Source organism: Phyllobates terribilis, unplaced genomic scaffold (assembly GCF_046119375.1).
Source record: "Phyllobates terribilis strain yellow unplaced genomic scaffold, ASM4611937v1 Scaffold_5__5_contigs__length_657084704, whole genome shotgun sequence".
In the NCBI taxonomy this organism is placed as follows: Eukaryota; Metazoa; Chordata; class Amphibia; order Anura; family Dendrobatidae; genus Phyllobates; species Phyllobates terribilis.
The window spans coordinates 48,807,973-48,826,501 of NW_027362765.1; the positions used below are offsets into that span (position 1 = coordinate 48,807,973).

Genomic DNA, 18,529 nt, shown 5'->3' on the forward strand with positions numbered 1-18,529 from the left:
AGAGTAGGCATCTTTGGAATACAGCCTCCAAAAGACCATGGCAGCCATGGGGCATTAGCTGATGAAAGTGATACCTCTTGATATGGAAAAACTGTATTTCCTAACAAAGATCCAGTCTTCACAGGTGATTTTAATAAAACGGAAATTTATTTAGAATAAAAGTTAGAACTAAAAATGCAATAGATAAAGATACAATATAAAAAGATGTATACAGAGACTGCTATTAAAGAATACACTATTGCAATGAAAATCCTGGCTCACAGCCATTGGTCTTCTGCACATGCTCAAGTTACATAGTTACATAAGTTGAAAAAAGACCAAGGTCCATCAAGTTCAACCTTTCTCCACCAATTATAAATTCTATGTCACTAAATTATCAAAAACCCACAATGCCATGAAAGAAAGTTGCACACCAATAATAATTAAACAATGCACAAGCAAAACTGTTTTAAATGATCATTAATGTCTCAAAAGACTCGGAGACGTCTGGTTTCTGTAAGAATCTCTTATCTATACAACTGCATCTTACAGAACATTCTAACAATATCTGCAGGCTGAGCCTTGGATTCTTGTAACTGAAACAAAACAAGATTTTATAAAGCCGATATATAGCTGGCACATAAACTGCATTGGTCATTTTCTTTATCACTCGTGTATCTAACCATTTAAATGTCACTGTTACTATTTACAGCGGCATTTAAGGGGTTAATATGTGCCATTCAGTTCTAGATCCAATTCCAGGTGAAGACTGTATAACACAGCCAGCACCCACAATGCATGTAGTGGGCACATCCCCTGTATATAAAAGGCAAAAGGTTAAGAAAATGTCTCATAATGATATCATGCAGGCTGATAATAAAGTGGGACTCTGGCCGCAGCTTGTTTAAAAAAAAAATATATATTCTTTACTCACCCTCCCCGGTCCAGCGCTAAGTCTTCTCTGCTACTCCCAATATCTGTTATGGTCTGTAGTGCTGATGCCACATTGATAGCGTTGCAGCCAATAACTAAGATCAGCAGCTCTGAACTTCTCATGCCATCCACTTAAGCAGAGCCGCTGAGTTCACTTATTGGCTGCAGCGCGGGTCACCTGAAGTCAGCACTGCAGACGATAACAGACACAAAGGAGCAGCAGCAGAGACTCAGGGCTGGACCTTGGGTTGATGAGTAAAATGGAAGATTTTTTATTTTTCAAAATAAACTGCAGTCAGTGGATAGGGGTATTCCCAAACTTTGAAAACCCTTTTCAATGTGATTGCTACAATTTACAGCAGCTCAGATTTCCTCAGTTACATGCAGATGATGGCAGTCGGCACCTACAGAGAAAGGAGTTGACCCTCACCATGCACTATCATGTTAAGAATATACTTGTTTTAGACTAAATAGTTTCCATATTCAAGACATGAATATGGCTTTGCCCCTGTGTGTGGGCAAGGGTTAACAAAATGTCCTGCCCAAGAAAAACATTTTTTTTATTTTAAACTTAAAAATGACTTCTCCACCATGTGACTTTTCTGATGTAAAACAAGACTTGATTTCCAGTTAAAACATTTCTCACATTCTGAACATGAATATGGCTTCTGCCCTGTGTGAAGTCTCTGATGTATAACAAGGCTTGATTTATCGTAAAAACACTTCCCACATTCTGAACATAAAAGTGGTTTCTGTTCTATGTGAGTTCTCTGATGCCTGACAAGACTTGATTTATGGTAAAAACTTGTTCCACATTCTGAACATGAATATGACTTTTCCAGTTGATTTTTCTCCCCAGTGCGAATTTTCTGACCAAGATTTAACTTCCTGTCAAAGCTTTTCATAAATTTAGAATATGAAAATGTCTTTTCCCCTGTGTGAATTCTCTGATGTGAAACAAGTTTTGATTTACATCTAAAACATTTCCCACATTCAGAACATACATATGGAGCTTCCCCTGTGTGAGTTTTTTGATGGTCAACAAGATATGATTTTCGAGTGTAACATCTCCCACATTCTGAACATGAATATGGCTTCTCCCCTGTGTGACTTTTCTGATGTGTAAGAAGATGTGATATCTGTGTAAAACATTTCCCACATTCTGAACATGAAAATGGCTTCTCCCCTGTGTGAATCCTCTGATGTATAACAAGATGAGCATTTTTCCTATAACTTTTGCCACATTCTGAACATGAAAATGGCTTCTCCCCTGAGTGAATTCTCTGATGTATAACGAGATTTGATTTATTATTATAACCTTTCCCACATTCTGAACAGGAATATGGCTTCACCCCTGTGTGACTTCTCTGATGCATAACAAGATGAGATCTTTTCCTATAACCCTTGCCACATTGTGAGCAAGAATATGGAGTCTCCCCTGTGTGAATTCTCTGATGTATAACAAGGCTTGATTTATTATTATAACATTTCCCACATTCTGAACAAGAATATGGAGGTACGTCCGAGTGACTTTTTTGATGGTTTACAAGGTTTGATTTCCGAGTGTAAGATTTCTCACATACTGGACATGAAAATTGCTTCTCCCCTGTTTGAGCTCTTTGATGTTCACCATCGCTTCTGTTAGTTTTATTGTGCTTAACAATCTGTGATGATTCAAAAGATTGGGCCGGTTTAAAAGGATCAGATAGTACAGTCTTGCAATGAAGGTCTGGTGGTATATCTGGGATAATGGAGAGCTCTTCAAATATATCCGAAGTGATACCACCAACATCTGCCTTAAAATCCTTAGTCATCACATGTCCATTGGAGCTCCTGACACAGTCACCTGCTAAGAATAAAACTTTTTTTTTCATTTTTGCATAATATAACTTTATTTAATATTATAATGATATTGTAAAACATTTCTACATAAAAATGTCCATTTGTTATGTATACTCATCCTTCCTGTTATCCTCCTTTTGCTTCCTTCTGACACTCAACTGAGACAGGTGTTCTGATCTTCCAGAATCAAAAATTCCTGCCACAGTGTTATGGGGAGAAAATTGTTAACATTAATCCATGCCTATCCTGTGCTGTGGATGCTGGATATGCCACTGCATGGAGTCTTATCAGCCATGCAATGCTCCTCTGGGAAATTAAATATGCAAATTGCCTCTTCATAGAGGAAGAGGACTAGAACTCTAATGCCACATATTAGAAGTAGCAATCCTAAAAGTCAACATCAGCCTTTTACCGATACTTGCCACATGACTTTGGCTTTTATCCTAACCACATACTCTTTTCAGATGTGTTTCCCCTCTTCAGTGCAAAGAAAGAGATCTGATTTGGCTGTATGAGAGGCCTCTGACTCGAATCTAAGGGGTAACATGTATGGCATATGAGTCTTCTAACATTGGCACGTCAGGCATGTCACTCTCAACTAAGAGAGGCATGCATCTTCTCTTAGACCTCAATCAGAGGCCTCTCATACAGCCAAATCATATCTCTTGCTTTGCACTAAGGAGGAGCAAACACCCCAAAATACGTGTCTGCAAATAGCGATTCTGGTTTGGCTTTTATCCTAAGACATGTGGCAAGGATCTTTAAAAGGTTGATGTTGACTTTTAGGATTGCTACTTCCAGTAGGTGGCATTAGAATTCTTGTCCTCTTCCTCTCTGAAGAGACAATTTGCATTTGTGACAAGTTATATTTATTAAAGATATAATGTAAGGAGAAAATAGTGCACTCACTACTGCACGTTAAAATAAGCTTTATTTGCAGTTCCAAACTAAGTTTGTGGAGACAATGTGGCTGACGGCCATTTCGCGTGTAAGTCACGCTTCCTCTGAGCCATCAATTGTCATATATTGTCATATATAAAATGGCTGTCAGCGACATCCACAGTTTCAGTTTGGAACTGCAAATAAAGCTTAACGTGTCCCATTTTCTCCTTACATTACTATTGGACTATTTCCTGGCGAGAACCATCAAGACGGTTAATCAGCTGCTGAATCTAGTTAGTTTGATCCCTACTGTTTCAACACATGTAATGTGAATGAAAGCAGTGCCGGAACCCCATTTTTCTACAATTAGCGTTAGAATTATTAAACCCTTCCTGATATACACCGTACATTGAAAGAGCAGTCCAAGTGCATTGCTACGCCAACAGTGCTATTTCCATATGGTTTCTGCACTAGATTTCTCTTGACCAGAGCATCAGATTTCTACAAAAAAGGTGTACACAGCCATATCACTACTACCATATGTTAAAATGTTCCCTGTAATAATATAAATTTAGCATAGAACATATTTCACAACCAAACAAAGGGAAGAATAAAAAATGCACTACACCCCCTGGGATGGAGCTTTCTTTATATGCTTTACTGTGTTACTGGGCTGAAATGCATCATGAGTTTACATTGTAATAAAGAATAAAGCTCAAGTTATTTAGTTCATTTCCATCAATGATATCTTCTGGATAACAGCGCTATTCTTTTTGTCCCAATCTTCCACATCTAACCCACAAGTCAAACTCTAGCAAAGTTGTAAGAGACAGTCTTCATTCTGTTGGAGTTTGTGGAGGATCCGTGCACTTGTAAATAGTATAAGATTACAAAATAAAGAAAGGGTGCATTTATGCAGATTTTTTTCAAAGACCCATAGTTTTTCAAAGTCCCGGCACAGTTAGACATGGCAAATCTAATATTTATTTTTCTTCTCTTCTTACAGGTATATATACACAGTACAGACCAAAAGTTTGGACACACCTTCTCATTTAAAGATTTTTCTGTATTTTCATGACTTTGAAAATTGTACATTCACACTGAAGGCATCAAAACTATGAATTAACACATGTGGAATTATATACTTAACAAAAAAGTGTGAAACAACTGAAAATATGTCTTATATTCTAGGTTCTTCAAAGTAGCCAACTTTTGCTTTGATGACTGCTTTGCACACTCTTGGCATTCTCTTGATGAGCTTCAAGAGGTAGTCACCGGAAATGGTTTTCACTTCACAGGTGTGCCCTGTCAGGTTTAATAAGTGGGATTTCTTGCCTTATAAATGGGGTTGGGACCATCAGTTGTGTTGTGCAGAAGTCTGGTGGATACACAGCTGATAGTCCTACTGAATAGACTGTTAGAATTTGTATTATGGCAAGAAAAAAGCAGCTAAGTAAAGAAAAACGAGTGGCCATCATTACTTTAAGAAATGAAGGTCAGTCAGTCCGAAAAATTGGGAAAACTTTGAAAGTGTCCCCAAGTGCAGTTGCAAAAGCCATCAAGCGCTACAAAGAAACTGGCTCACATGAGGACCGCCCCAGGAAAGGAAGACCAAGACCTCTGCTTCTGAGGATGAGTTTATCAGAGTCACCAGCCTCAGAAATCGCAGGTTAACAGCAGCTCAGATTAGAGACCAGGTCAATGCCACACAGTTCTAGCAGCAGACACATCTCTACAACATCTGTTAAGAGGAGACTTTGTGCAGCAGGCCTAAGGACAGGCAAAAAGCAGAAGAGACTTGTTTGGGCTAAAGAACACAAGGAATGGACATTAGACCAGTGGAAATCTGTACTTTGGTCTGATGAGTCCAAATTTGAGATCTTTGGTTCCAACCACCGTGTCTTTGTGCGACGCAGAAAAGGAGAACGGATGGACTCTACATGCCTGGTTCCCACCGTGAAGCGTGGAGGAGGAGGTGTGATGGTGTGGGGGTGCTTTGCTGGTGACACTGTTGGGGATTTATTCAAAATTGAAGGCATACTGAACCAGCGTGCTACCACAGCATCTTGCAGCGGCATGCTATTCCATCCAGTTTGCGTTTAGTTGGACCATCATTTATTTTTCAACAGGACAATGACCCCAAACACTTCCAGGCTGTGTAAGGGCTATTTGACCAAGAAGGAGAGTGATGGGGTGCTACACCAGATGACCTGGCCTCCACAGTCACCAGATCTGAACTCAATCGAGATGGTTTGGGGTGAGCTGGACCGCAGAGTGAAGGCAAAAGGGCCAACAAGTGCTAAGCATCTCTGGGAACTCCTTCAAGATTGTTGGAAGACCATTTCCGGTGACTACCTCTTGAAGCTCATCAAGAGAATGCCAAGAGTGTGCAAAGCAGTCATCAAAGCAAAAGGTGGCTACTTTGAAGAACCTAGAATATAAGACATATTTTCAGTTGTTTCACACTTTTTTGTTAAGTATATAATTCCATATGTGTTAATTCATAGTTTTGATTCCTTCAGCGTGAATGTACAATTTTCATAGTCATGAAAATATAGAAAAATACAGAATAATCTTTAAATGAGAAGGTGTGTCCAAACTTTTGGTCTGTACTGTATACATGCCATTAACACCCAGAAATTCATGAAAACGTTGCAATCATCATTGGCCCCAATCTCCTCCCTCTCATGTCCTGACTCTGCACTGAAGCATTATAATGAAACACTGCAATGCGCCCTGGATGAAGCCACACCTTCTAAACAGAGAACAACTCAGCACAGATGGCTACAACCCTGGCACATGCTGCAAACACGTTTTCTCCAGCGGTGCTCCAGGTATGCCGAACAGCTGTGGAGAAAAATCTAATCTGGCCAAAGATTTCCTACACTATAAATTTATGCTTAAAACATATAACTCCGCCCTTCACCTATCCAAACAAACCTAGTTTAACAACCTCATCATCTCACTGTCCAATAATCCTAAACGCCTCTTTGACACTTTTCACTCTCTCCTTAATCAAAAAGCACAGGGCCCGACCACCAACAACAGCGCTGACGATCTGGCCAATTATTTCAAAGAAAAAATGGACCATATCCGAGAGGAAATTTTCTCCAAATCCCTAAATGTTATGCATGCTCCTCCCTCCCACATTGCATCTTGCTCACTTTCTGACTTCGAACCAGTCACGGAAGAAGAAGTGACCAGGCTCCTTGCTTCCTCTCGCCCTACCACCTGCACCAGTGACCCTATTCCCTCACATCTCCTTCAGTCCCTTTCTCCAGCTGTCACCACTCACCTAAAATATTCAACCTCTCCCTCTTATCTGGTATCCCCCCCCCTCTTTTAAACATGCCAGCATACATCCATTACTTAAAAAAACATCCCTCGACAAGAACTGTGCTGCTAACTACAGACCTGTTTCAAATCTTGAAAAACTGATTAATAGCCTATTTTGGGGAGGAGGAGGTTAAATGGAAGGGAAGAGTCTCCCTTATAAATTGCATCTCAATCCACGTGATAGTAGACCCCAAAATGACATGAGAGGGATTTTAATCCAAAAATATCAATTTTATTAGAAAATGTAAAAGTTACATAGCAATATGAATAAAAAAGAGGGAAGGAAAGGAGATGGTAGGTCAACTATAAGGGCAGGGTTAAAGAGTTAAACCCTGCAAGGAGACTAACATCCCTGAACCAGCATAGACAATAAACCAGGTGTACATATAAGCTGCTAGTCAAAAAATAATAGAGTGAGGGCAGGCATGGGTCATGTCAGTCTGTGTCCACACTAGTTAGTAACATTCATGACAAATATAGAATATAGAGTATAATGCACAAAATAGTGGTATTAGTATGTGGACACATGACAGCATGACAAATCTTAGAGCATCAGATCGTATAGCAATGATACATGAATGATAGCGCTAGGCAGGTGACCTTACGCAGACAACACCAGAGTATACAACAGTGATACACAAATGCTAGTGAATCAATAGCGCTATGCAGGTAGTATTACTGTCTGGTAAAGAGCAACAGCTCTATAGGGCATTGTTTACCTTGTGCCATATGAAAAATAGTTAAGGCAGCGTGTCCTGGGATGCTGGGGGGGGGGATGTGTGGCAGCCTGTTTCAAATCTTCCCTTTATCTCTAAACTCCTGGAACGCCTGGTCCACTCCGGTCTAATCCGCTATCTCTCAGATAACTCTCTTCTTGACCCTTCACAATCTGGTTTCCGCTCTTTACATTCTACTGAAACTGCACTCACTTAAGTCTCTAATGATCTACTACCAGCCAAATCTAATGGTCAGTACTCCTTGCTGATTCTCCTAGCTCTCTCTGCAACATTCGACACTGTGGATCACCAGCTCCTGCTCACTATGCTCCGCTCTACTAGCTTCAAGGACACTGTTCTCTCTTGGTTCTTCTCCTACCTCTCCCCTTCCCCTTATTGTCGTGGTTCCTCAAGGATCAGTCCTATGCCTTCTTTTCTCCTTATACACTGCTCCTATTGGACAAACAATCAGCAGATTCGGTTTTCAGTACCATCTCTATGCTGATGACACCCAATTATTCACCTCTTCTCCAGACATCACCCCTGCATTATTACAAAATACCAGTGATTGTCTTTCCGCTGTCTCTAACACTGTCCTCTCTATCAAAAAATGAACTGCTCGTATTTCCTCCCTCCACTAACCTACCTGTGCCCGATATTGCCATTTCCGTTTGAGGCTCCACCATTATTGCCCAGCAACAAGCCCGCTGTCTTGGGGTCATACTTGATTCAGATCTTTCCTTTACTCCTCACATCAAATCGCTCACTCGTGTCATCTACACCTCAAAAACATCTCTAGAATCAGAACTTTTCTTACCTTTGACTTGATAAAAACTCTTAATGTAGCTCTTATTCTTTCTCGACTGGACTATTGCAACTCTTTACTAATCGGTCTCCCTCTTTCTAAACTTTCCCCTCTCCAATCCATCCTGAACGCAGCAGCCAGGATCAAATTCCTCACCAACCGATAAATCGATGCCTCTTCCCTGTGCCAGTCATTGCAATGGTTGCCCATTCAATACAGAGTTCAATATAAGTTTATCACTCTTACCCACAAAGCTCTCCACGATTCAGCACCACTCTACATCTCCTCCCTCCTCTCAGTCTACCACCCTACCTGTGCCCTCCGTTCTGCTAATGACTTAAAACTAAAATCCTCCATAATCCGAACCTCCCACTCCTGTCTCCAAGATTTCTCACGTGCTGCGCCAATTCCTTGAAAAGCACTACCCAGGACAATTCAATTAATTCCCAATACCCACCGTTTTAAGCGTGCCATAAAAACCCATTTCTTTAGACTGGCATATCACCTAAACAGACTTACCTAACTCCCAGTTTGGCCCATGTTAAAATTTTCTTCAAAATCATGCTCATACCATCCATGCACTGAATAGCCTCTGTCTGTACTGTACACATACTGGCTGGCAACCAATTCATGTAGTGTTATGTACTTACCCCATTTAGTATATTAAGGCAGTATTATATAATATATGTACATTTTACCTTTTGTGTCTCCCCTAATTTCTTATAGACTGTAAGCTTGCGAGCAGGGCCCTCACTCCTTTTAATATATGAGTTATGCTTATTCTGTATCTTTTTGTCTGTTCAAGCCCCCCTAAAATTGTGAAGTGCTGCAGAATATGTTGGCGCTAGAAAAATAAAAATTATTATTATTATTATTATTAAATATGACATTCCAGAAGCCTCGCTTCACTACAAGTAAGTATTAAGTCTTGTCTATTACCTGGTGATGTGCAGGGCTGGGGAACCTCCATCATAACGACCTTGTACAGATCTTTATGTTCTTCTAAATATTCCCATTCCTCTCCATGCTCCTGATTTTCTTGCTTACAGTCCTGTGGGAGAAGAGGATGGGGACATCTCTCTGGTGTTGTCCTCTTACTGGATAAAACTGGAAGAAACACATAGAGGGACTGAATTAATTCTTCACATACAGATAATTATAGACTATGTGTATTTAGTCCTGTCTATTACCTGATGATGTGAGGGGCTCGGGAATCTCCATCATAACAACCTTGTACAAATCTTTATGTTCTTCTAAATACTTCCACTCCTCTCCATCTATCTCATGATCCTGATTTTCTTGTTTACAGTCCTGTGGAAGAAGAGGACGGGGACATCTCTCTGGTGTTGTCCTTTTATTGGATAGAACTGGAAGAAATACATACAGTGACGGAATTAATTCTTTACATACAGATAATTATAGGCCATGTGTATTTAGTCCTATTACCTGGTGATGTGAGGGGTTGGGGAACCTCCATCATTACGTCCTTGTACAGATCTTTATGTTCTTCTAAATACCCCCACTCCTCTCTATCTACCTCATTATCCTGATTTTCTTGTTCATAGTCCTGTGGAAGAAGAGGATGGGGACATCTCTCTGGTGTTGTCCTCTTACTGGATAGATCTGGAGGAAACACATACAGGGACTGAATTCATTCTTTACACAAAGATTATATGCTGTGTGTATTTAGTCCTGTCTATTACCTGGTGATGTGAGGGGCTGGGGAACCTCCATCATGATGTCCTTGTACAGATGTTTGTGTCCTTCTAAATAATCCCACTCCTCCATGGAGAAATAGACGGTGACATCCTGACACCTTATAGGAACCTGACACATACAAAGATACAGTCATCCCCCGATCCGTTCATAGTGTTACTGTATAATGTCCCAGCATTCCCAGCAGTGTCACCTCTCCAGTCAGCAGCTCAATCATCTTGTAGGCGAGTTCTAGGATCTTCTGGTCATTGATGTCCTCATGTATCAGGGGGTGAGGTGGAGGCCCCGTGATTGGGCTCAGGGGTCTTTCCCATCCCTCAGACACATGGGCCTGACAGCGCTCACTAGAGGTCTTCTTCACTACTGTGTAATCCTGGTTATGGAGAGACACATTAATAAATCTCACTACAGACATTTCCAGAGTCCTCACCTCTCCAGTTCTGTCCATCTGTTATTCCCATAGATAAGAATGATGTAATGTGACGTCATCAGAATCCCTCACCTCTCCAGTAAGCTGGAAGAGAATCTCTAGGGTGAGGTGTAATATCTTCTCTGCCATCTTGTCCCTGTCCCTATCCATCCTTATATAGATCTCCACTGAGAGGATCCGATATTGTAGGGACCTGAATGGGAAGAAGATGACCAAATGTAACATCATAAAGATCCCCATGTAACAATACAATTAATGGAGATAATAAGGGGAAACATGAGTAGATATAAACGTGTAGATGATGTATTCTCACTTTTTGTATGGATTGGAACAGGAGATGAATACCTCATCAAAGCAGCTACTCCATGTCAGTGCCATAATATATCTCAACTTCACATGATCTGTAAAGACACTGGCCGCAGCTATTTATGAGGGAATGGACCCTAAAGAAAAAATTCAAGGGCCATTTTGGTTGTAGAAATGCTACTGTAAAACAATACCTGACTGCAATTGTATGTAATGCTGTGGGGCCAAATTAACGCAGACGGATGTGGACCCCTGCACCACAGGCTGGTCTTAACCTGGAGAAGGGTGAATAGGTGTCTACCGGGTTTTCACTAGAGCCTTTGGTGGTGAGGATAGGATGAGTTGCCGGCAGACACCAGGTATCACTCCAGGGAAGTCCCTAGGACTGCAGCAACTGAACGGAGGGTCAAAGGCATGGGTACGAGGTACAGGAGGACAAAGACAAAATTGAGGTCAGATAGTCAGAAGTTGGGGCATGATACGTAGCTGAGGTCAGGAGTGGCGTGATCAGACAGGACAGGTGTATGAGCCAGGTCAGTAACTGGACAGGGCGGGGGGGACGCAGTTACAGCCGGTGGTCTCTATACTAAGAGCGGTGACTGAACCTGTACCGGCAATGACTCCGTGACTGAAACCGGATCACTGCCGGGAGAATTCCTTTTCTCCCAGCAGCGTTCGGCTAAGTGTAGGTTTATAACGCAATTAACCTAGAGATTAACCCCATATCTGCAGGTTAATAGCTTTTTTTCTGGTGACAGATTTCCTTTAAGTAACAGCCTCTTATAGTCACCTGTCTGTTGGACACCTGTTTGATGAATAATTAAACTTACCTGTAGTTGAATTCTTATTAGAATTTTGCAGTCCAAAATTCAGTTTTGCTCCTAGGTGTCATGATTCCACCACTCATGGTGTCCTAGGGACGCTGTGACTGAAAGCTATGTCGCCCTATGGGATCGAGGACTTGCTGAGCTGTCAGGATTGTGATTGACAGCTGTACCGCCCCAATCTGAGGCTGAGGTGTGAGTATTGTGATTGATAGCTCAGCTGTCCTATCTGGCTATGTCTGTGGGATCTTCTCCAAGTGTCATCTATTCTGGGTGATTACAGGGCTATTTAGCACTCAGATAATAGTCAAATCATTGCCAATTGTAGCTTTGCTCAAGTGGTGTATGTCTGTCTGCTCTGTGGGCTGAGTTGTATTCTGATCTCTGTTGCCAACCTTGGACTTACCCCTTTGACCTGATCTGCTACCTTCCTGATTCTCTGACCTTAGACTGTTACCTGACTACGCTTTTGTCTTTTCTCTTTGTCTATTACGAGCCCTCTTGGTACTGACCATGTACCTCTTGACTATCCTGCCTCACGGGAAGTCCGCGAGTAGTGACTAAAGTCACGTTGAGTAGTGACTAGCGTCACACTAAGACTTTCATAGGGGTGTACTCATTTTTGCAACATGGTCTTGAATGAATTTGGGTGTGCAAATTAACAAATCTTGTTTGCAATCAATGACTCATTTCTGGGGAAATTTCATAGAATAGTATTACATAGAAAATGTTGATTATGAAAGGAAAGTTTTTCTGACAGATATGTTGGGGTGTACTCATTTATGCTGAGAACTCTAACTCATCCTGTTTTACACACTTGTTTTTTTTTTACTGTTAATCTTTAGTTCGTTCTTAGCTTTCCTTGGCATTTTGATATCTCCATCTTGAAATCTTTGATATCCAAACACTACCTTTTTTGCTAACTGACCAGGCATTAAATCTAGTGTTGAGTGTGCTCGAATAAGGCGATATCCGAGCATGCTCAAGTGCTAATAGAGTATCTTCAGCATGCTTGAAAAACAGGTTCGAATCACCGCGGCTGCATGTCTCGCGGCTGTTCAACAGCCACAGCACATGCAGGGATTGCCTGTTTGTTAGCCGCGAGCTCAACATTTGTTGAATCTTAAAAAAAACCTAAAAAAAAAACCAACGAATCACGATGGTCACTAAACCATTTTGATGTTACTGATGTTAGTCCAAGGTACAAGGGAGGTATTTTGTCAACAACAGCCACAAGTTCCTCTCCAAACAGAGGCATGTATGATGTTTATCAAAAATTTGCAATGTTTGTTTGTTAATCCAAAGGGGAAATGATAGAAAATATAACTATAAATAGAAAAACTAAAGTTCCAGAGGTCATTTCAACAGACTAAGTACAGTAATATAACGCTGGATATGCTCATGTATACAGGGGACATTAACCCCTCCATTCCTGGATATAGTGCCCCCTTCCCCCAGTTCTGCCATGTGTATATGTACAGTATTATAATGCTGGATGTGCTCATGTATACAGGGGGCATTAACCCCTCCATTCCCGGAGATAGTGCCCCCCTCCCCCCAGTTCTGCCATGTGTATATGTACAGTAATATAACGCTGGATGTGCTCATGTATACAGGGGGCATTAACCCCTCCATTCCCGGAGATAGTGCCCCCTCCCCCCAGTTCTGCCATGTGTATATGTACAGTAATATAACGCTGGATGTGCTCATGTATACAGGGGCATTAACCCCTCCATTCCCAGAGATAGTGGCCCCTTCTCCCAGTTCTGCCATGTGTATATGTACAGTAATATAACGCTGGATGTGCTCATGTATACAGGGGGCATTAACCCCTCCATTCCCGGAGATAGTGCCCCCTTCCCCCAGTTCTGCCATGAGTATATGTACAGTAATGTAACGCTGGATGTGCTCATGTATACAGGGGACATTAACCCCTCCATTCCCGGAGATAGTGCCCCCCTTCCCCCAGTTCTGCCATGTGTATATGTACAGTAATATAACGCTGGATGTGCTCATGTATACAGGGGACATTAACCCCTCCATTCCCGGAGATAGTGCCCCCTCCCCCAGTTCTGCCATGTGTATATGTACAGTAATATAACGCTGGATGTGCTCATGTATACAGGGGACATTAACCCCTCCATTCCTGGAGATGGTGCCCCCCCTTCCCCCAGTTCTGCCATGTGTATATGTACAGTAATATAACGCTGGATGTGCTCATGTATACAGGAGAGGTCACTCTGGTTTGGGGACAGATGACGCTTTCTCTCTGGGGTGGAGATTTTGAGGGAATGGAAATGTCTGGTTTCTATATCCATAGAAATCTGGATAAATGCAAAACTTGTAATTTCCCTAATTTTGGCTGTAATAGTTTAGAATAAAGGGATTTCCCATGAAATGTCTGTGGCATCGGTCCTGGAATGAAGACACTTATCCCGGAAGTTGTGAACAGTGTGGGACTGGGTGATAAGGCTCCACCAGTAATGAACTCCAGGGCCCCACTTTTCAGCTACATGCAAATGTGACATCATCCTCAATCACAAATTTATATAACAATGAATCGGGTATATTGTTAAATGAATAAGATGCCGCCTTTGTCTGTACATAGTGATTCAAGTATATTGTGCCAAGTACAGCTCATATAAGAGGGTGGTGGCCCACTCTTGCACCGGGGCCCTCCAGAGGATTCTCCTGTTCTCCTAGGGGCCAGTCCAAGCCTGGTTGGGAATATGGAGCAGAATATAGTGCATACCTTCTCCTGCAGAGCCGCACAGTAGATCCGGTCGTCTACAATGGAGCTGATCTGAAGCGATGAGGTCACTGGAAGGGGTGGAGCCTCCTCACAATGCAGAGGTCATACCAGGAAGCAGCAGTGCCCACATCTACTGGTAACTGTGAGGAGGGCGCTGTATATAGGGGAGAATGATGTGGTTTCTGTCTATTATACATAGGACTAAGACGCAACCTCTGCAGAGCCGCCACCACATATATGGCTGTTCTGTGCGCACAGGACCTGTGATGAGGTCACAGGAGGGGAGGAGTCAGGGGTCACATGATCAGGGGCCTCAGTGGATGCAGGACTCTGCTGTGCTGGTTGTCATGGTGCTGGATGAGGGGAAGGTTATGTGTGGGGTCAGGAGGGGTTTACAGTGTGGATGTAGCAGAGCCGCGTGTGTACGAGGTGTACGGAGCGGAGCCGTGTGTGTACGAGGCGTACGGAGCGGAGCCGCGCGTGTACGAGGCGTACGGAGCGGAGCCGCGCGTGTACGAGGCGTACGGAGCGGAGCCGCGCGTGTACGAGGTGTACGGAGCGGAGCCGCGCGTGTACGAGGTGTACGGAGCGGAGCCGCGCGTGTACGAGGTGTACGGAGCGGAGCCGCACGCGTACGAGGTGTGCGGAGCGGAGCCGCGCGCGTACGAGGCGTGCGGAGCGGAGCCGCGCGCGTACGAGGCGTGCGGAGCGGAGCCGCGCGCGTACGAGGCGTGCGGAGCGGAGCCGCGCGCGTACGAGGCGTGCGGAGCGGAGCCGCGCGCGTACGAGGCGTGCGGAGCGGAGCCGCGCGCGTACGAGGCGTGCGGAGCCGCGCGCGTACGAGGCGTGCGGAGCCGCGCGCGTACGAGGCGTGCGGAGCCGCGCGCGTACGAGGCGTGCGGAGCGGAGCCGCGCGTGTACGAGGTGTACGGAGCCATATAGGTACGACGCAGAGCAGTGTGTTTACAATGGGTACGGAGCGGAGCCCATGTGCATACAGAGTAAAGCTATGTGTAAGGGTTATTTCGGAAACCCTAACACCCAATACAGGGGTCCCTGGATGTGTGCACATAATTCTAATTTAGCTGCCAACACCTTCAAACTGCATTCTGCCATAATTTGTGAGACACTGGGACCCTTTAACTCTGCGATGAAGAAGACAGACAGGTTTATGAAAGTAAAGTCTCGTTTACTAGGTCTGGAACACATGTACAATGGATAGCAGCAACAATGCTTAAGTATTTCATCTGTAAAGTATGAGAGAGGTACACACTTGACCGTTGCGGACAGCGGCATTTTACTTATGTAGAACATTGCAAACGAATAACAAGTTACGCTGAGGTCCTCCATCTTCCCAGTACTGTGACCACTGCACTCTGTGGACTGAGTAAGGGAGCTCTCTCAGCTACCCCCTTTCAAAAGTTCCTCATAGCCCATATTTTTTCACATAGACATCCAGGTCTGGCTAGCATGGAGACTGGCTTAAGATCCACTGCCAGAAGGTCCCCCAATTTGCTTGCCTTAGGAGAAACTGACACCAGTGTTACTTGCCTGCTGGAAATGTGCTACCTTGTAGGTCTGCTCTTCACACACACCCGATGATGATCAGAACTGTCTGGGTGTGACCTTTCTTCTCTCTAGCTCAACCTAGACTAACTATAAAAACAGGAACTAACCCCTAGTGCCCATCTACTCCTCCCCAATTATAGGCTGGCCCTACAGTTAACCCTGTCCTCCCCTGTTTAACAGGAAACTGTAGCCTACATGAGGATAGAACACACAATAATAAACAGGTCACATTAGATATGTCAGGGGTCTTTAGACAGGTTGTTCAGCCATCTTCTCCATCTTTACACGTGTATGACTTGTACAGTTTTCCTCCATTTACTCAGAGCGATATATATTGAGGTCACTTTGAAATTACTAAGCGTTTCTTTGCACTACAGAGCTAGAAAGGCGTTGCATACTGTGCTAGGAGGCCTCAGTGTCATGCACATTTTTCAGAGGCTTTGGAGCTCCTTTGATTTATGGGAAATTAATTCACTGCAAATCAGATTTCCTGACAAATTTCAGTGTAACTGAAGAATTCAGATTTCAAAACATTTTCTCATCTCCGCTATGTATATTATCCGAGCTGTTGATTCTCCAACATTGTGTTTTTGTAGTCACTGAGATCTATAGATTCATAAAAGTGAACAGTCAGACATTGGTCATCTAATTTCTGGGAATGGGTAGGTAAGGACTGCATGATCTGTAAATACCTGTCGAGATCTTTCTTAAAATATTTAAAACCAAAACAAAGGACAGTAGTTTAAAACGTTAAAATCAGATTAAGAACGGACAAGAACCTTGATTATTTATTGATCCTCCGATTTAATAACAATGTTATAACTCATTTTTGCTAATCTGATTGTTATATATGGTAATGTAAAATAAACAATTAAAAAATTAAGATTAAGACTGAACAAACTACAGCATTTTCGATCTAGTACTTGAATGGAATCCCCATTAACCCTCATTAAAGAAGCACCGCCATCAAAGTTTTTATCCTATTAATATATTGAAGTCATATTATATAGCACTGTGCACTTACAATTGCTTATTTTGCCTTTCTACCCAGTTAATTCTTCTGTTTTCTCAGCTCTATGTAGAAACAGGAAGTATCTTGTCCCTGTATTTATCATTCCCCTCCTCAACTCCTGACGCAGCTGCCTCTCCCCCCTGCCATTGACTTTTGCCGTGACTAGTGAGTCATACAGGGAAAACTGACCTCCTGTTTCTACATAGAGCTTAGAAGGATTCAGCTAGTCAGTTTTTAATCATGTGATGTCATAGATTTAATGGAAAACAGAAGAATTAGCTGGGTAGAAAGGCAAAATGAGCAATTGTAAGTACACAGTGCTCTAAATATATTGCAGTCATCATATTAAAGAGGATAAAAAACTTTGCTTTGTTGATTGTTGTTTCCAGGACAAAAAAAAATTGACATTCAATTTTTTTTTTATTTTCACCATGTGAAATAACTATTAACATGTTTTCACCAGTTACACAGGTTTTTTCTAAAACGGCCTTGGCAACTTAATGGATGAACGTTCTGTCAATCTTGTGCAAGCCTAGATTGGTTCACCAGGGTCTTCTTCGGCGTTATCTTGATTATATCAAGCCATCGGGTTGCTGGTGTTCCTCTTTGCCTGGTGACATAGGTTAGTGATCCTTGCTTCTAGTGACATGTCTGGCTTGACTTTTTCCAAGATGGATTCATTTGATAGCATCCTTCCCCAGCACACCACATTTTGAAGGCGTTGATTCTTCATGCCAAATAGAAATGATTTACTATGAAGCCCAGCTGAAGTACAAACACGGTATATCCAGAGTCTTCAGTCATTTTCCAGGGGTTATAAATGGGTGATGGAGGGGATTTATCTCTAATATTCAACCAGTAAATGCTGGAAGAATCATGGAATGTTAGAGTTGGAAAAGACATCCAGGATCATCGTGTCCAACCCCTTGCTCAATGCAGGATTCACGAACATGAATTTTAAGGGATAAACTGATCAGATCAGTGCTGTCTCCAATGACAACAGTGACACTCAGTGTCGGCTTTGTTGGATAGAGCTGGCTCAACTCCGGAGTCTGCTCTGTACATTCATTGTGCAATAAGTTTTACCAAGGGTCAGTGTGAAGAATGGCAACAGAGAGACCCCTCAGAATCCCACCACTGACACCACTTGTGAAGGATCCACACCTCGCCACCCGCCTGACATCACAATTACGTCAGACGGATCACGTGATACTTATCTGCCCTTTGCACCAACGTGACATTCCATACCCCCTCCTTGACGCGTAAGGTCAGGTTGGTACAGTTCTACACAGACACACCCTGTCCACATGGGTACAGGAAGGCAACGGGAGTGAGAAGAGGTGGCCCACTCGGTCACTGACGAAGCACCACACTCGCTCACACCCCTGATAGGCTGAGAGGTTCCCTTCACTAGCCCCAGTGAAGTA

At 42.8% G+C, this 18,529-nt stretch overlaps 1 protein-coding gene across 2 annotated transcripts; it reads right to left on the reverse strand.

Moving 5' to 3' along the window:
• Positions 1-200: 200 nt before the first annotated feature.
• LOC141271911 (uncharacterized) lies at positions 201-14,777 on the reverse strand. Of its 2 annotated transcripts, none has more exons than XM_073682146.1 (8): positions 14,522-14,777; positions 10,712-10,832; positions 10,403-10,582; positions 10,197-10,320; positions 9,940-10,116; positions 9,684-9,860; positions 9,433-9,600; positions 201-2,758 (listed from the first exon to the last, which is right to left on the reverse strand). In XM_073682146.1, exons 2-8 carry the CDS (start codon positions 10,787-10,789, stop codon positions 1,473-1,475), a joined length of 2,190 nt encoding a protein of 729 aa, XP_073538247.1. In that variant the 5' UTR covers positions 10,790-10,832; positions 14,522-14,777; the 3' UTR covers positions 201-1,472. The 2 variants fall into 2 exon arrangements, with proteins under 2 accessions (XP_073538247.1, XP_073538246.1); XM_073682145.1 differs by having other exon boundaries at positions 201-2,761; positions 14,522-14,776.
• Positions 14,778-18,529: the final 3,752 nt, after the last annotated feature.